The sequence below is a fragment of the Littorina saxatilis genome, unplaced genomic scaffold (genome assembly GCF_037325665.1).
Source record: "Littorina saxatilis isolate snail1 unplaced genomic scaffold, US_GU_Lsax_2.0 scaffold_237, whole genome shotgun sequence".
Taxonomy (NCBI): domain Eukaryota; kingdom Metazoa; phylum Mollusca; class Gastropoda; order Littorinimorpha; family Littorinidae; genus Littorina; species Littorina saxatilis.
In genome coordinates, this window is record NW_027127040.1 from 123,954 (window position 1) to 139,270 (window position 15,317).

At 45.6% G+C, this 15,317-nt stretch overlaps 2 protein-coding genes across 2 annotated transcripts in view; both read left to right on the forward strand.

The window, feature by feature from the left end:
* LOC138955509 (uncharacterized) overlaps window positions 1-15,317 on the forward strand; it is a gene marked incomplete at its 5' end in the record, with an annotated part of 165,784 nt that overhangs the window by 117,942 nt on the left and 32,525 nt on the right. The window contains one exon of the mRNA XM_070327097.1: window positions 13,550-13,623. Coding sequence (XP_070183198.1) covers window positions 13,550-13,623 — 74 coding nt within the window. The remainder of the gene's footprint in view (window positions 1-13,549; window positions 13,624-15,317) is intronic.
* Window positions 7,440-9,734, forward strand: LOC138955503 (uncharacterized). Its single transcript, XM_070327096.1, has 2 exons — window positions 7,440-8,082; window positions 8,584-9,734. Exons 1-2 carry the CDS (start codon window positions 7,704-7,706, stop codon window positions 9,732-9,734), a joined length of 1,530 nt encoding a protein of 509 aa, XP_070183197.1. The 5' UTR covers window positions 7,440-7,703.

The window sequence follows — 15,317 nt, forward strand, 5'->3', positions numbered from 1 at the left end:
TGAAATCCCCGAACGTTTTTCCATTTTTTTGATAAATGTCTTTGATGACGTCATATCCGGCTTTTCGTGAAAGTTGAGGCGGCACTGTCACGCCCTCATTTTTTAACCAAATTGGTTGAAATTTTGGTCAAGTAATCTTCGACGAAGCCCGGACTTCGGTATTGCATTTCAGCTTGGTGGCTTAAACATTAATTAATGACTTTGGTCATTAAAAATCTGAAAATTGTAAACAAAAATAAATTTTTTTAAAACGATCCAAATTTACGTTTATCTTATTTTCCATCATTTGCTGATTCCAAAAACATATAAATATGTTATATTCGGATTAAAAACAAGCTCTGAAAATTAAATATAAAAAAATTATTATCAAAATTAAATTGTCGAAATCAATCTAAAAACACTTTCATCTTATTCCTTGTCGGTTCCTGATTCCAAAAACATATAGATATGATATGTTTGGATTAAAAACACGCTCAGAAAGTTAAAACAAAGAGAGGTACAGAAAAGCGTGCTATCCTTCTTAGCGCAACTACTACCCCGCTCTTCTTGTCAATTTCACTGCCTTTGCCATGAGCGGTGGACTGACGATGCTACGAGTATACGGTCTTGCTGAAAAATGGCATTGCGTTCAGTTTCATTCTGTGAGTTCGACAGCTACTTGACTAAATATTGTATTTTCGCCTTACGCGACTTGTTGTTTATTATATACATTTTTTTGTGTGGTGTATGTTCGTTGCTTTTGGTGGTTGTAACGAAAAGGGTGAATGTATTTGGCCACGACGAATATTTTAGATAGTAACTTTTTAGTCTAAACGTTTTTGAGAAAGGCTTAAATGAAATTGACTGGGGATCTTTTTCGCAACATTTGGCACCCTATGTTTTGGCGAGCGTTGTGCACAGTTTATATTTTTGAATATAGTGTGGCTTCCCATTGATGCACCGTACGATTGTCTTTGTGGTTTTGCCATACGTTTTTGTCTTTAAGAATTCTTTTGGTGGTAAAGAATTGTTTGTGCAAATTAGCTTGTAGTATTTTGTCGTTGATGACACTTGGTCAACGGCGGGACGCCGTTGCATGTCCCGGGGGGTGCATGTGAGACGATGACTGTCCATGACATTGTTGCACGCTTGTTGGTTTGTTTTGCGCATTGCACTAATAAGATGTGTGCCTGTATGATCACGTGAGACCGCGAGACTTGTGAAAGATATCGGCAGTCGAGCGGGAACCTTTGGGAAGTAAACAAAAAGAAATGACTTCGCTTGCTCGACTCACTTTTATTGCGTTTGACTGAGAAGTATTCACCAACCAACAACCACCAGAACAAATACGACAACACCACATTTAAAATTTAAAATGTTGAGGTCTTATACAATTTAATATGTGAATACCAATTTGATGACAGTAGCACTTTTAAAATGTTGAACAATGCAAACTAAATTCCTTCAATTGCTATGTGGGAATGTCGGGTGTAGGGACAAGGTGACTGGCATCGGTTTCCAGGATGAACGGCTTCTCATAGTCGGCGTACCCCAAGACTGGAGCTGTTGTCAGGGCCGACTTCAGGGACTCAAAGGATGTCTGGTGTCGTTCAGTCCACAGGTGGTGGATGGCTGCCTTCTTCTTCTTGCTTCCTTTGCCGCCTTCTGTCACGAGGTCGTGAAGTGGTCCGGCCAGCTTGGAGAATCCACTGATGAAGCGTCGGTAGTAGCTGGCAAAACCAAGGAAGCTGCGCAGGTCTGTGGTGGTCTTGGACAGTGGCCAGTTCTGAACAGCCTCAATCTTCCCGGCTTCGCAGCTAATACCGTCCGCTGAAATGGTGTGCCCTAAGTAGACTACCTCTCTTCGCAGGAACTGGCACTTCTCTGGCTTCAGCTTAAGGCCCGTCTCGGTGATACGCTGGAGGAGGCGCTCAAGGTGCTGCAGGTGCTCGTCGAATGTCTTCGAGTACACTAGGAGGTCGTCCAGGTACACCAACAGAAACTGGAACTGAAAGTCAGACATGGTTGCCTGCATCAGTCTCTGGAAGGTGGCTGGAGCGGAGATAAGACCCATGGGCATCCTAGTGTACTCAAAGAGGCCAAACGGAGTGCAGAAGGCCGTCTTGTGCTGGTCTCGGGGTTCCATGGCAATCTGGTGGTACCCACTCGCCAGATCCAGAGTGGAGAAGTACTGGGCTCCGACCAGCGAGTCGAGCGATTCCTGGATGCGGGGAAGCAGATAAGCATCAGGAACTGTCTTCGCGTTGAGACGTCTGTAGTCCACACAGAGCCGGAGACTGTTATCCTTCTTCCTCACCAGCACTACAGGAGCTGCATAAGGACTGTAGCTCTCTTGGATCACGTTCTGAGCCAACAAGCCCTTAAGGTGATCTTTCACCTCCTGTAGGTGGCAAGGTGGGATGCTGCGGTATGGCTGGGCAACAGGGGCATCGTCTGTGGTGGGGATGCGATGGGTCACCCTGTCAGCGTATCCCAGGTCAGTCTCGCTCTGCACAAACCCGTGCGCAAACTTGTTCAGCAGTTCCTGAAGCTTCTCCCTCTGTCTCCTGGTGCCGTCAAAGTTGGGAGTGGGGACTGGGGGCGGTGAAGGGGAAGTCGTGGTCTCCTGCGTGCTAACAGTGATGCTCTGCGATGACAAGTCAAACTTGAGTCCCTCATCGCTCTCCACTGTCTCAATCCTTTCTAAAACTGCTACAGCTGTCCTTTGTCTAAGGGTGCAGTCCACTGCAGAGAGGTTGGCTACTCTCACAAACCTGGCTGAGCCTTGACTGACAAGAGTGGGGACCAGCAGCAAACCACCAGGGAGGGGCGTAGACAGTGGGGACGCAATCAGTAGACTTGACTGCTGTGGTCCAGTGATCCGCACCGTAGCAACCGAGCCTGCTGGGATCAATGTTGGTCCAGCAACCTTAGCCAGACCTCCTGTGTGCCGTTGTTGGAGCCTGGCTTCCTGGACAGCTACCTGCAGACTAGCCGGCAAGGATGAAGCAGCCACAGCAGGTGCCAATCGTTGAAGAATGTTCATTCCAATGAGCGCAGGCACTTCCCTCTTCTTGCTTCTGGTGCCAGGGTCAGGGGAATTCTTCACAACTAGGAAAGGGACGTTCTTGAAGCTGTCGCCAAAGAGGGTGACCTCCACTAAAGCCACGCCGGCGTAAGGAATCTCCAGTCCATTCGCAGCTCTGAGGGTGAGGAAATCACAGCTGCAAATGAACGTGGTGCGAAGATTAGCTGTCAGCCACTCCTCAGTGATGGTCGACACTTCGCTCCCAGTGTCAATGAGTGCAGTGACAGTCTTTCCCTGCAGGCTTACTTCTGTCGTGGGACACTTCCCAGTAAGTCCCTGCAGGAAACCCTCGCCCCCCGTTGTCTGGTTATGGACAACGGGGGCAATTAGTTTCCCTGTCGCTGCTGGTGGGAGGGGACATGGGAGTCGGGGTGGGACTGAGAGTTCAGGATCTGCCACTTCAGCGGGCAGCGGGCCTGAAGATGGCCGGGCTTGTTGCACAGCCAGCAGCGGGGTCGGGGCGCGGACTGTTGGTGGGAGGGTTGCTCAGGGGGAAATGGGAAGGGTGGTTCTGGGAGGGCTCTGGATAGGCGGGGCACTGGTTCAGGTCCATCCGGAGTGCGGCCGTCTGCTTCACCAGCTCAGCAACATGGTGACGGAGCTCGTCGACCTCTAAGTTTCGGGCTGGCGCAGCAGTCACCTGCTCTGAGCGGACGTCGCAGTCGGCCTCCTCCCTCATCCAACGCAGAGCCTCTGCGCGGACAGCGGCGAAGCCTGCATCTGCGGCCTCCCTCTCCCGGATGAACGAACCTGTCTCGGAGTGCCTCATCTGTCACCGTGTCGGCTGCAAGGGTGTTGAGCCGCGCCTGCAGGGCATGGAGGGTCTGGGCGTAATTCAGGACCCCCTCCTTGTTGCCCTGCCGCCGACTGTGGAAGGTGGACAGCATAGCCGACTTGGTCCGGTGGTCCCCAAAGCTCTCCTGTAGAGCCGCAAGCACCAGATCCGCCGTCGCGGTGTCAGCAGGCGGACGACCGGTGACCTCCCTCCGAGCGGCGCCTTTGAGAGACCGGATCATCCACTCAGCGGACTCTCCTCCCAGGTTCTCCAAGGCGTAGTGGTGTATGATGCGTCGCACTTCCCTGGTGAAGTCCTCTAGCTCACAGCCCTCGCTGTCGCCGGTGAAGATGGGGAGCTTAGGTGGGCGCACAGCCTGCCAGCGTTGTCGCGCAGCGTCGCGGGCAGCGTGGTCAGCCATCTTGGTGTCTACCTTACACTGCTTTCTGGTATTAATATGATTTTAAATTACTGGTGTCTATGCTCCTCTTACCCTGCTCGCAAGCGCCAGATGTGGGAATGTCGGGTGTAAGGACAAGGATATAATATATCTTATTTTGTATGCTCCTAAAATAAGACACCGAAGACAGAGGTTGCTTTAACTTATCTTAACTTATCTTTTATTGAAGGAAATGTAACTAAAAATAACCACTCCGGTAGCTTATCTACATCAGAAATATTCCAAAACAGCTTAGCTAAATCTGGTAGCAACCAGAAACAATGCTAGAAGTTATAATTTAGAAATAATGAACAGAACTCTAACATAGACCAGAACTAGAAATTATGAATCCTGGTATCTACAAGTACCAGAATCAGCTAAAGACAGTGTTATAAGGTAATTATTCTAGTAGCAGTTAAACCAGAATTATGTATTTCTGGTGTAAACCAGAAACAATGCTATATATGTATCACAGTGGAAAGTGGAACCCAGAGGAATCTGAGATTCCCCTAGCGGAAAGTAGAATTCCAGTTTCCCCTCGAGGAAACTGGAATTCTACTTTCCTCTGGATTATTGCCAGATGAAACTGGAATTCCAGTTTCCTCTAGGGGAAACTGGAATTCAATCTCTAGGGGAAAGTAGAATTCTACTTTGCCCTAGTGGAAACTGGAATCAGACTTGAACAGTCACAGTGGAAAGTGGAATCCAGAGGAGAATTCTACTTTGCCCTAGTGGAAACTGGAATCAGACTTGAAAATTGCTTAATTTTGTGCCAGATTTTACTGGACTTAGAACTTGTTTTATTACAACAAAAGGTATTGAGTGAATGTCAAATTATTTACCAGTTTTCTAGGTGTATTTTAATTGCCACGACTTGAGATCACGAATTCGTGAATACAACTCCATTAAGCTGTACTGGAGCAATAAAGTGCTCCTTGGTGAGAACAAATTGTGAGCACTGGTTCACACAAAAGGGGAAGTTGCTGACACAGATCTCAGTTTGACAGCCAAGAGAGAAGCAGAGGACAGTATGGAGATTAACGGTGACAGTGGTGACCAGCAACAAAAAGCAAACTTCAACCAGCAATTGGATGCGCACATACAAAAACTGAATATGAACAATAGAGATACTTTTTGCCTGCCCCAAAACAAATACAACAAAGTTCTGCGGGTGCTCAGTTTGGACGAGAAGGAGGCATGTCCAGAGGGTCTAAAATTCAAACATTGGGCCAAAAGGCTGTACAAGCTCGGGATGGTCGGCTCGCAGAATATAATATTTTGCAAGAAGTCGGGTTATCCGGTTGTCGCACGTGAGGAGATTTTGCAAACAATCTCCACATGCCACACTAACGTTGGCCATTCTGGCCGAGACAAGACCTGGGCAGAAGTCAGAAGCAACTACGGCGGAATCAAATGGGATGTAATTGACATTTTCCCCAAGACCTGCACTAGTTGCTGCCAGAGGCAAGCAGTGAAGAGTCTACCATCAGGCAAGGCGATGATCAACCTGTCGTTCCTTCTTCGAGTTTGGATCGACCTAACTGACTTTAGAAGCCGACCAGACAATAAGTACAAGTGGATTCTGCACGCCCGAGATTGCTTCTCCAAGTACAGCTGGGCATACGCCTTGAAGTCTAAGAGGGCTGCTGAGGTTGCAAGTCATCTCTTCGACCAGTTCTGCAGTTTTGGACCTCCGAGAATTCTCCAGAGCGATAATGGGAGGTAAGTACTGTTTCATGTATTGTCATCCAGTGCAATGTTTTCTGGATAAAGGGATTTTGATAAGGCCTAAAAAAAAAAAAAAGGTTTGTCTAGGTTAACCCGACGGACTCTGTTTTTTTTCCCCGCAGACTCTAAACAGCTTTTTTCCATCCTTGTGAAGTTGTGTGTGTGTGTGTGTGTGTGTGTGTGTGTGTGTGTGTGTGTGTGTGTGTGTGTGTGTGTGTGTGTAAGGAGGGGTGGGGGTGGGGGTGGGGGGTTGGGGGAGCGGTGGAGGTTCAAATCTAAAGAAAAGAAAAGTTATATGCTTTAAAACAGCTTTGCAACTGCAATGGGCGAGGTAATTGCTGATCTATTGATTTATCTTTGCAGAGAATTTACAGAATGACGGGTTTTCACAGCCTGGGAGTCAGAATGACGGGTTTTCACAGTCTGGGAGTCAGACTGGTGGGTTTTTGCAGTCCAAGAGCGGCAGCCACAGTGGTGTGAGTTTGGAGCTGGAGGGTCAGAATGGGGCGGTTCCATAGTCTGGCAGTCATGACAGCGGTGCAGTTCATGCTGTTTCAGTCAACAATGATTCAACTGAGAACAGAAAGCGTGGAAGACACTATCTCCTCTTGAGTGAAAACCACATTGTCGGTGCAGGAACAGAACACACGAACATTCCCTCTGTTAATGGTATGAAAGTAAATCCACGTGAGGATGTCTGTTGATCAAGTGTTTGACCCTGCATGTGTGCCCACAGAGGGAAATCCCATGCAAGAGCCATTAGAGGTTGGACAGTTTGTTCTTTGGAGACGCAGTGCAGTGGTTGAAAATGAAGCCAATGCAGTTCACAGAGACAAGCGGTTCGCCGCAAGAAGAAACTTCTTGACGGCTGCCAAGCGCCAAGAATCTCGGTACCAAAAGAAACTGAAAGATGTGACGAAGTCGTTATCAGAGGGGAACACAGTGGGAGTTAAAATCCACAGTGCCGATAGAACCAACACAGATGTTAGGCTGCTCACTTGTAAAGTGCTCGAGTCCAAAACAGTGGGTGGTTGTGAGATGTACAAAGTGTACTGTCCTGCTGGTATTGTGAAAAATTGGTTGCGTGTTGAGGAACTGGTTGACATGAACAGTGTGGTGTTTCCCTCTTTGAATGCTGTAGATCCTGCCAGCCTGTCAGAGGTGACCTTGATTCACGCATCACGCGCATCCACTAGATGGCAACATCAGGCCGTCGCGAGAACGGTATGTTCTTGCAAAGGCAGCTGCAAAACAAAGAAGTGCTGCTGCAAAGATGCAGGGATTCCCTGCAGCACCAAGTGCCATCCTCGCCCTGACAAAACAAACTGTCAAAATACAGACAAGTAAGAAAAGAACCCTCAAGACTGACAAAACTGGAAAAGTTGTTAGAACATATCGTGTAATTAAAGATGTGAGTGTGTGTGCAATAAATTATGATTCTACAATACTCTATGAGTAAAAATCAAAATCTGGCAATTTCATTGGTTTAGAAACATGAGAAAATGATGATTGCCCATGTTTTGTGAAGCATGGTGATTTTCACATGTTTTGTGGAGTGTATGAATATCATTTTCGTGTATGAACACAATGGTATCAATAATGGCTGTCTACCCTCGAACTTTATCATATTCATTATGCTGGTGACCCAAGGAGGTTTCGTCTCTCCATAATCACAAGAGTTAGCAACTGTCAAAATGGAATCTGAAGGCAACTTCGAGTTGAGTCTCTCATCACTGAGTGACTCAGAATGGGAGAATGATGAAGACATCAAGCAATTTATAGCAGAAGAAGGAAGAAAACAAAACGAACATGCCACACTCCATGAAGCTGACAAAGGAGCCAGCGCACAAGTGCCAGTGGGCCACGCAGAGACAGAACACCAGAATGAGAATGAAAACAACGAGGGCAGCATTGCCGTTGACGCGGGGTTTGATGAGCCTCCCAAAAACTCCACCAAGAAACGAAAACGACAATTTCTGCCAACAACGGAACAGGAACGAAAGGAGATTGCCGACAACGTCGACTCAAAGGGAACGAAAAGGGCTACAAAGTTTGGCGTCAAACTTTTCAAAGGTACGTCGAATGTCGCACTGTTCATGATGAATCAAGTTTATTTTCTCTTTTCCCTTATTTTTATTCTCGCTGAATTTGTGTCCTGTTTCTTCCAAAGCCCTTGCACTCATAGATATAAGTCTTTGCTAGTTTTTGTTTTTTCTCCATCGATCATTTTGCATTCATGAACAAGGAGTTGAACGATATTACGCATTATTTGATTACGTCATTTCATAAAAGATGACGTCATCTCTCTCTCTCTCTCTCTCTCTCTCTCTCTCTCTCTCTCTCTCTCTCTCTCTCTCTCTCTCTCTCTCCCCCCTCGTTCTGTCACGCACGCAAGTTATGCATTGATGGTAAAACGAAGTAATTCCAGTGGCGGAGGCAAATCATTTATTTGATTTTGCTCTCACACACAGCCAATATTAGACTTTCTTGGGTTTTACCATCAAAGAGCAGACATGTTTAGAAACATTGAGAAGAAAAACAACAACACCTTTTTGGGTTTTCTCTGTTACACAGAATGGCTGGAAAAGGAGAAATTGGACCCAGCGTTCGAGGAGCTGTCGCCCAATGATCTCAATGAATACCTTCGGCGCTTCTATCCAGAAATGCGGAGCGGGACAGAGAAACGGTACTCAAAGAGCACAATGGCCGGAGTCAGAGCCAGCATCAATCGGCACTTGACCAACCCACCATTCCTGCGAAATATCTGTATAATGAAGGACAGTGCCTTCAGCACAAGTAACAAGATGTTTTGTGGGGTGCTGAAGAAGGCAAAGGAAGAGGGCTGCGATGAGACCAAACATTATCCAAACATAGCCGAAAGCGACTTGACAAAGCTGAGGTCAGACCAAGCCTTTGACCTGAATGATCCCACACAGCTTCAGGAAAAGGTTTGGTTTGATCTCCAGCTGCATTTCGCACGGAGAGGCATGGAAAACACGCGGTCTCTCAAAGCCTCTTCCTTCGCCATCAAGACGGACGACATGGGAAAGGAATACGCATACCTTAAGCATGCCGAGTGCACAAACAATCACCCAGGGAAGATGAGTGACACTAACTATAAAACGAAAAAGAGAATGTATGCCAACGGCACTGCCACCTGTCCCCTGAAGTCTTTCCGTCTGCTCTTGGAAAAAAGAAACAAAGAAAATGACGTTCTGTATCAGAAACCAAGAACGGGGAGAAAGTTCAACCCAACACAGGACGTTTGGTATCTCAAAAGTGTGCGTGGTCACAACACACTGGCCGTCATGATGCCCAGAATCAGTCAACGGTTGGGGCTGAGTGAACGCTACACCAACCATTCTGTTCGTGCCACCACCGTCTCAGTTCTGGCAGACAATGGCGTGGAGGCGAGAGAGATCATGCGCATCACCGATCACAAAAATGAAGGGTCTCTGCGGTCCTACAATACGGACAGCACTGACAGTCGGAAACGCGCATATTCCTCCTTTCTCCAGAACGCGAATGTCGAACAGAGCGAGGCCGGTTGCGGGATTTCTCCCCCTACACCAAAACACCCACAAAACAAAGCAGGTCTTACCGCATGTGCATCTTCCAGTTGCGTGCATGTCTCTCCGTCCTCCGTTTCTAATTTCACCAACATCGGCATCCCCATGATGAACATTACCAACAGCGTGGTGAATGTCCACTACCACAGCACATGATGATGATATAATCCCAGAATTCCGAAATAGTTGTTCTCCTGACTGGCTCAGGGTTGGCGTTGTATGTGTAGGTGTTTTTTCCCCACAGAGCTTCCTCAGTTGTTGGGGTTTGTTTTCCTTGTTTTTTGTTTTTTGTTTGTTTTTTTTTGGTTTTCAAGCCCACATAATTTCTGTTGTTGATGCGACTGTCTGAACGAATCTGCTCCAATTTCTTCATGTTCATGGCGTTGACTTTGAATGATCCAATAAACATGGAAAACAATATCTTTTGTATTATTTTACGTTGCAAACGCAGCGTCTTTGCATCTGTTCAGTTTGCGAACGCTGCCTCATCTCTCACTTTCTCTATCTCTCTGTGTGCTAAATTCGCAGACGACAAATACATACGTCATAATGGTCTCGATAAACAAACAGACATGCGCAAACACTTTTTTTTTTTACTTGCTTCACTGAAACAGAAACAAAACAAATACCTGTAGCCGAGACCGGAAGAGTATTGTAGTGAATGAAAAGGCAAATCGACGTCACGTCCTGTTCGTTTGGCGACATGAATATTTTTGGAACGTGATCATGACCAACAAAGTTTAGAAATGAAAAACAAATACTTCAGTTCCTATTCTTAACAATAGTGTCAGTTCTCGCTGTGTAACATATTCAGGATAGCCTCAATGTCAATGAATCAGCTGCGCAGTGTGGAAAAAAGGTACGTGAGGTAAATAGTCGACGAAAGCAATGACATTTTTATGGAAAGGAACGTTTTTCCCAGTGTGTCATTCAGCAAGATCGAGTTCCACTGTTGGTGAGTAAAGTAGAATGGAAATAGCCACCGCCATTTGACATGTTTCGGTTGTAAGTAAACATTTTTCTCATGTTTTGTGATTGGAATGAAAACCTCATCGCTTCGCGATTCGGTTTCCATTCAATCACAAAACATGAGAAAAATGTTTACTTACAACCTCAACATGTCAAATGGCGGTGGCTATTGCCTAAATGAACGTTAATTGGGCTTGGTTAACTCTTCCATCACAAACAAAAAATAGTTACGACATCTGTCCACAACACTCTTCAATTCAGCATTGTCGAGTCCACTACATACACAAGGCAAAAACATATGTTTTGGGGAAAATGCTGGAAAAAAACCTGAGTCGGTCAGCAGGACTACGTTCTAAAGTTCAGTCAAATCTGGCACAAAATTAAGCAATTTTCAAGTCTGATTCCAGTTTCCACCAGGGCAAAATAGAATTCTACTTTCCCCTAGAGATTGAATTCCAGTTTCCCCTGGAGGAAACTGGAATTCCAGTTTCATCTGGCAATAATCCAGAGGAAAGTAGAATTCCAGTTTCCTCGAGGGGAAACTGGAATTCTACTTTCCCCCAGAGGAATCTCGGATTCCTCTGGATTCCACTTTCCACTGTGACGTATGTAAGACAAGAATTTCTGGTGTAAACCAGAAACAATATGTATTTCTGGTGCAAACCAGAAAGCAGTGTAAAGAAGAAGGCACTAAAAGAAAAGAAAATACAATTATAAACCACATGCCTTCTGAGTCACACATGACATAATACAAAGCATAACCCAATATGCAATGAATGTATCATTTGTCAAAATAATCATGACAAATATAGACAAGTAACAATTTAGCCAAAATCCTGCAGACACAGCATTCTCTGAAAGAGAATCCACAGTGAGTTAAACAACTCCACAACAGCTAATGTCAAGGGAAGTAACCAACATCTTCCCTTAGGCCTAAGCCTTGCATAGGAAAATGCTTTACATAAATTAACCAACTGCATGAACCGCAACTGCAAAATAATTGTTATTATTAAGCATGTTCATCGCCATGAAGACACATCTTCATCGAGTTGAATAATAACGACAGGAATAAGAAAGATAACTCAGGCATGGGGTAAGCGCAAACTCCCATGCTTCAAAATGAAGCGTTAGACAACAGTCTATTACTTTACAGGAAACCGCGACTAAATCATATTCGCTTTAGACTAAAAGTCTGATATGCACCTATGCGACTGCACAAAATGTTAAGTTTCATCAGTCGCAAAGTCCTTCTGCAGGCAAGCGCCTTTAAAGTGCAACCTGAGAATTAACAGTCAAAATTGTGCAGCCTGTAGACAGTATCTTCCTATTGTCTGAGATTTTAACTCAGAAGATCACTATCATTATCATGCCTGAATTAGTCAAAGGAATGATAATCAAAATTCACAAGATTATGTACAGGTAAAAAAAAAGGTAATACAAATGAAGGCTAGCAAAATATCAGAGTATGAAAATGCATGTGACAAACAGAGTAGAACCAGTAGAGTGACACAGGAAAGAATACATAACATGACTGGCTGACACAAAGCCTGACAAAAGACAGGGAGAGAGAGGATCAGGCTAACACATTTAGTCTGAATAACAACCAATACACAGGTTGCTTTAGGTATGAAAAAAGTAGCTATATAGCTTCAGATGTTACCCGACAATGGCTGTTGATTGAATAAATTCTTAACTGGGAAAATGAGCAGGGAAGGTAAGCCATGTGCATGTGTACAAAATGTGTATATGTGTTTTCCCCAAACAAAGCCCATTGAACTGGCGGGAAAAGGGACACACCGAACAGAGGGAAAATAGGGGAAGGGGGGGGGGGGGGGCGCTCTGTCATTACACGGGGAACGCCGGTCAAAATGGCGGGCACTACAATCTTACATCAGCCAATTAACCGTCAACGACATATACGGCTTGAAATGCAACATGATAAAACACATGAAACGTAACGCATCACAAAACTTCATAAAGCATGTCATGTTGCTGTACAGTTCGCCTTTACAAAGTTACGGTTACAGTGCTGGAAACAAAGAACGATCCTCAGCGAAGCGAAAACTGAGCTGAACCTCTTTGTTCCTCAACAGAACTGGCTACGAAGCGGAATTCCGTCCAGCAAAGTATTCAAATCCTTTCTCATCGTAAACCAAAATCTGAGAAAGGTTCGACTTACCTTACCGGACTTCATCGTTATAAAACTGTCCTTGTAAAAAGGAGATCTAACATAGGTCTACTCGACTTAACATATGGTGAGAATGTGTTGAAATTTAAGAAAACGGGAACATTTGTCTCAGTTAATCACAAAAGAAAATATAAATTGTTCACCAAGGAAGTTGTTTGTGCATTCAGAAATTCACGAAATCACTGGACGTAAAGTCACATTTGAAAAAAAGTTTTAAAAGAAGTGTTGCGTGTATTTTCTTTTACTTTCAATTTTCGGAGATAATAAATTAGCAGAAAGCAGTAAGTCCACTTGCTGCTCTATGCCCTTTTCTCAGCCAGATATATCGACCAGGATATAATATGGCAGAAAGGAGTAAGTCCAATGCTGCTTTTTGCCATTTTTTTAAAATAAGATTTAAGTCGGGATATAATTTGGCAGAAAGCAGTATGTCCTCTTACTGCCTTTTACCATTATTTTTGAGTGAATGAGTTTGAGGTATTAATTCGGCAAAAGGCAGTAAGTCCACACAAACCATTATTTCTAAGTGATTAATCAAATGAGAGTTTTAATAGTCATAGCAGAAACGCACAATAATGCCCTACGTGTTATCAGCAAACAAAAAAATCATTTAAAGCTTTTCATTCCAAAACAGTGATGCAAACAGAAAATGTCGATTTTCTCGAAACTATGTTTCATGGACTTGCTTCATTCTGCCTTTACACGGCAGAAAGGTGGAGGGGGGAAGGGGGGCTGTCACAAGACCATTTGTCAGAAAATGATACTTAAACAACATCGTAAGAACATAGAACTGTACTTGTTTGTTTTTGTTTAGGGAACAGTGACAGCGATGGTGACGACAGATCACTGGAGCAAGGACTCGCAGCCTTGTCTACTGACGATTCTAAGGTAAGTCTATACATACACTCCTGACAATTTCATAACGTTAAACTGCTAAACACTGACACTCAACCTCCATCACGCTCCTTCTCTTAGTTCCTCTCTGACACCCAACCTCCACCACGCTCCTTCTCTTGGTTCCCCTCTAACACTGACACTCAACCTCCACCACGCTCCTTCTCTTGGTTCCCCTCTAACACTGACACTCAACCTCCACCACGCTCCTTGTCTTGGTTCCCCTCTGACACTGACACTTAACCTCCATCACGCTCCTTGTCTTGGTTTCCTTCTGACACTGACACACAACCTCCACCACGCTACTTGTCTTGGTTCCCCTCTAACACTGACACTCAACCTCCATCACGCTCCTTGTCTTGGTTCACCTCTATCACTGACACTCAACCTCCACCACGCTCCTTGTCTTGGTTCACCTCTAACACTGACACTCAACCTCCATCACAGTCCTTGTCTTGGTTCACCTCTAACACTGACACTCAACCTCCATCACGCTCCTTTTCTTAGTTCCCCTCTAACACTGACACTCAACCTCCATCACGCTCCTTCTCTTGGTTCCCCTCTGACACTGACACTCAACCTCCATCACGCTCCTTGTCTTGGTTCCCCTCTGACACTGACACTCAACCTCCATCACGCTCCTTGTCTTGGTTCCCCTCTGACACTGACACTCAACCTCCATCACGCTCCTTGTCTTGGTTCCCCTCTGACACTCAACCTCCATCACACTCCTTGTCTTGGTTCCCCTGTGACACTCAACCTCCATCACGCTCCTTGTCTTGGTTCCCTTCTGACACTGACACTCAATCTCCATCACGCTCCTTGTCTTGGTTCACCTCTAACACTGACACTCAACCTCCACCACGCTCCTTGTCTTGGTTCCCCTCTAACACTGACACTCAACCTCCACCACACTCCTTGTCTTGGTTCCCTTCTGACACTGACACTCAATCTCCATTACGCTCCTTGTCTTGGTTCCCCTCTGACACTGACACTCAACCTCCATCACGCTCCTTGTCTTGGTTCCCCTCTGACACTGACACTCAACCTCCATCACGCTCCTTGTCTTGGTTCCCCTGTGACACTGACACTCAACCTCCATTACGCTCCTTGTCTTGGTTCCCCTATAACACTGACACGCAACCTCCATCACGCTCCTTGTCTTGGTTCACCTCTAACACTGACACTCAACCTCCACCACGCTCCTTGTCTTGGTTCCCCTCTAACACTGACACTCAACCTCCATCACGCTCCTTGTCTTGGTTCCCCGCTAACACTGACACTCAACCTCCATCACGCTCCTTGTCTTGGTTCCCCTCTAACACTGACACTCAACCTCCATCACGCTCCTTGTCTTGGTTCACCTCTAACACTGACACTCAACCTCCACCACGCTCCTTGTCTTGGTTCCCCTCTGACACTGACACTCAACCTCCATCACAGTCCTTCTCTTGGTTCCCCTCTGACACTGACACTCAACCTCCACCACGCTCCTTGTCTTGGTTCACCTCTAACACTGACACTCAACCTCCACCACGCTACTTGTCTTGGTTACCCTTTAACACTGACACTCAACCTCCACCACGCTACTTGTCTTGGTTCCCCTTTAACACTGACACTCAACCTCCATCACGCTCCTTCTCTTGGTTCCCCTCTGACACTGACACTCAACCTCCATCACGCTCCTT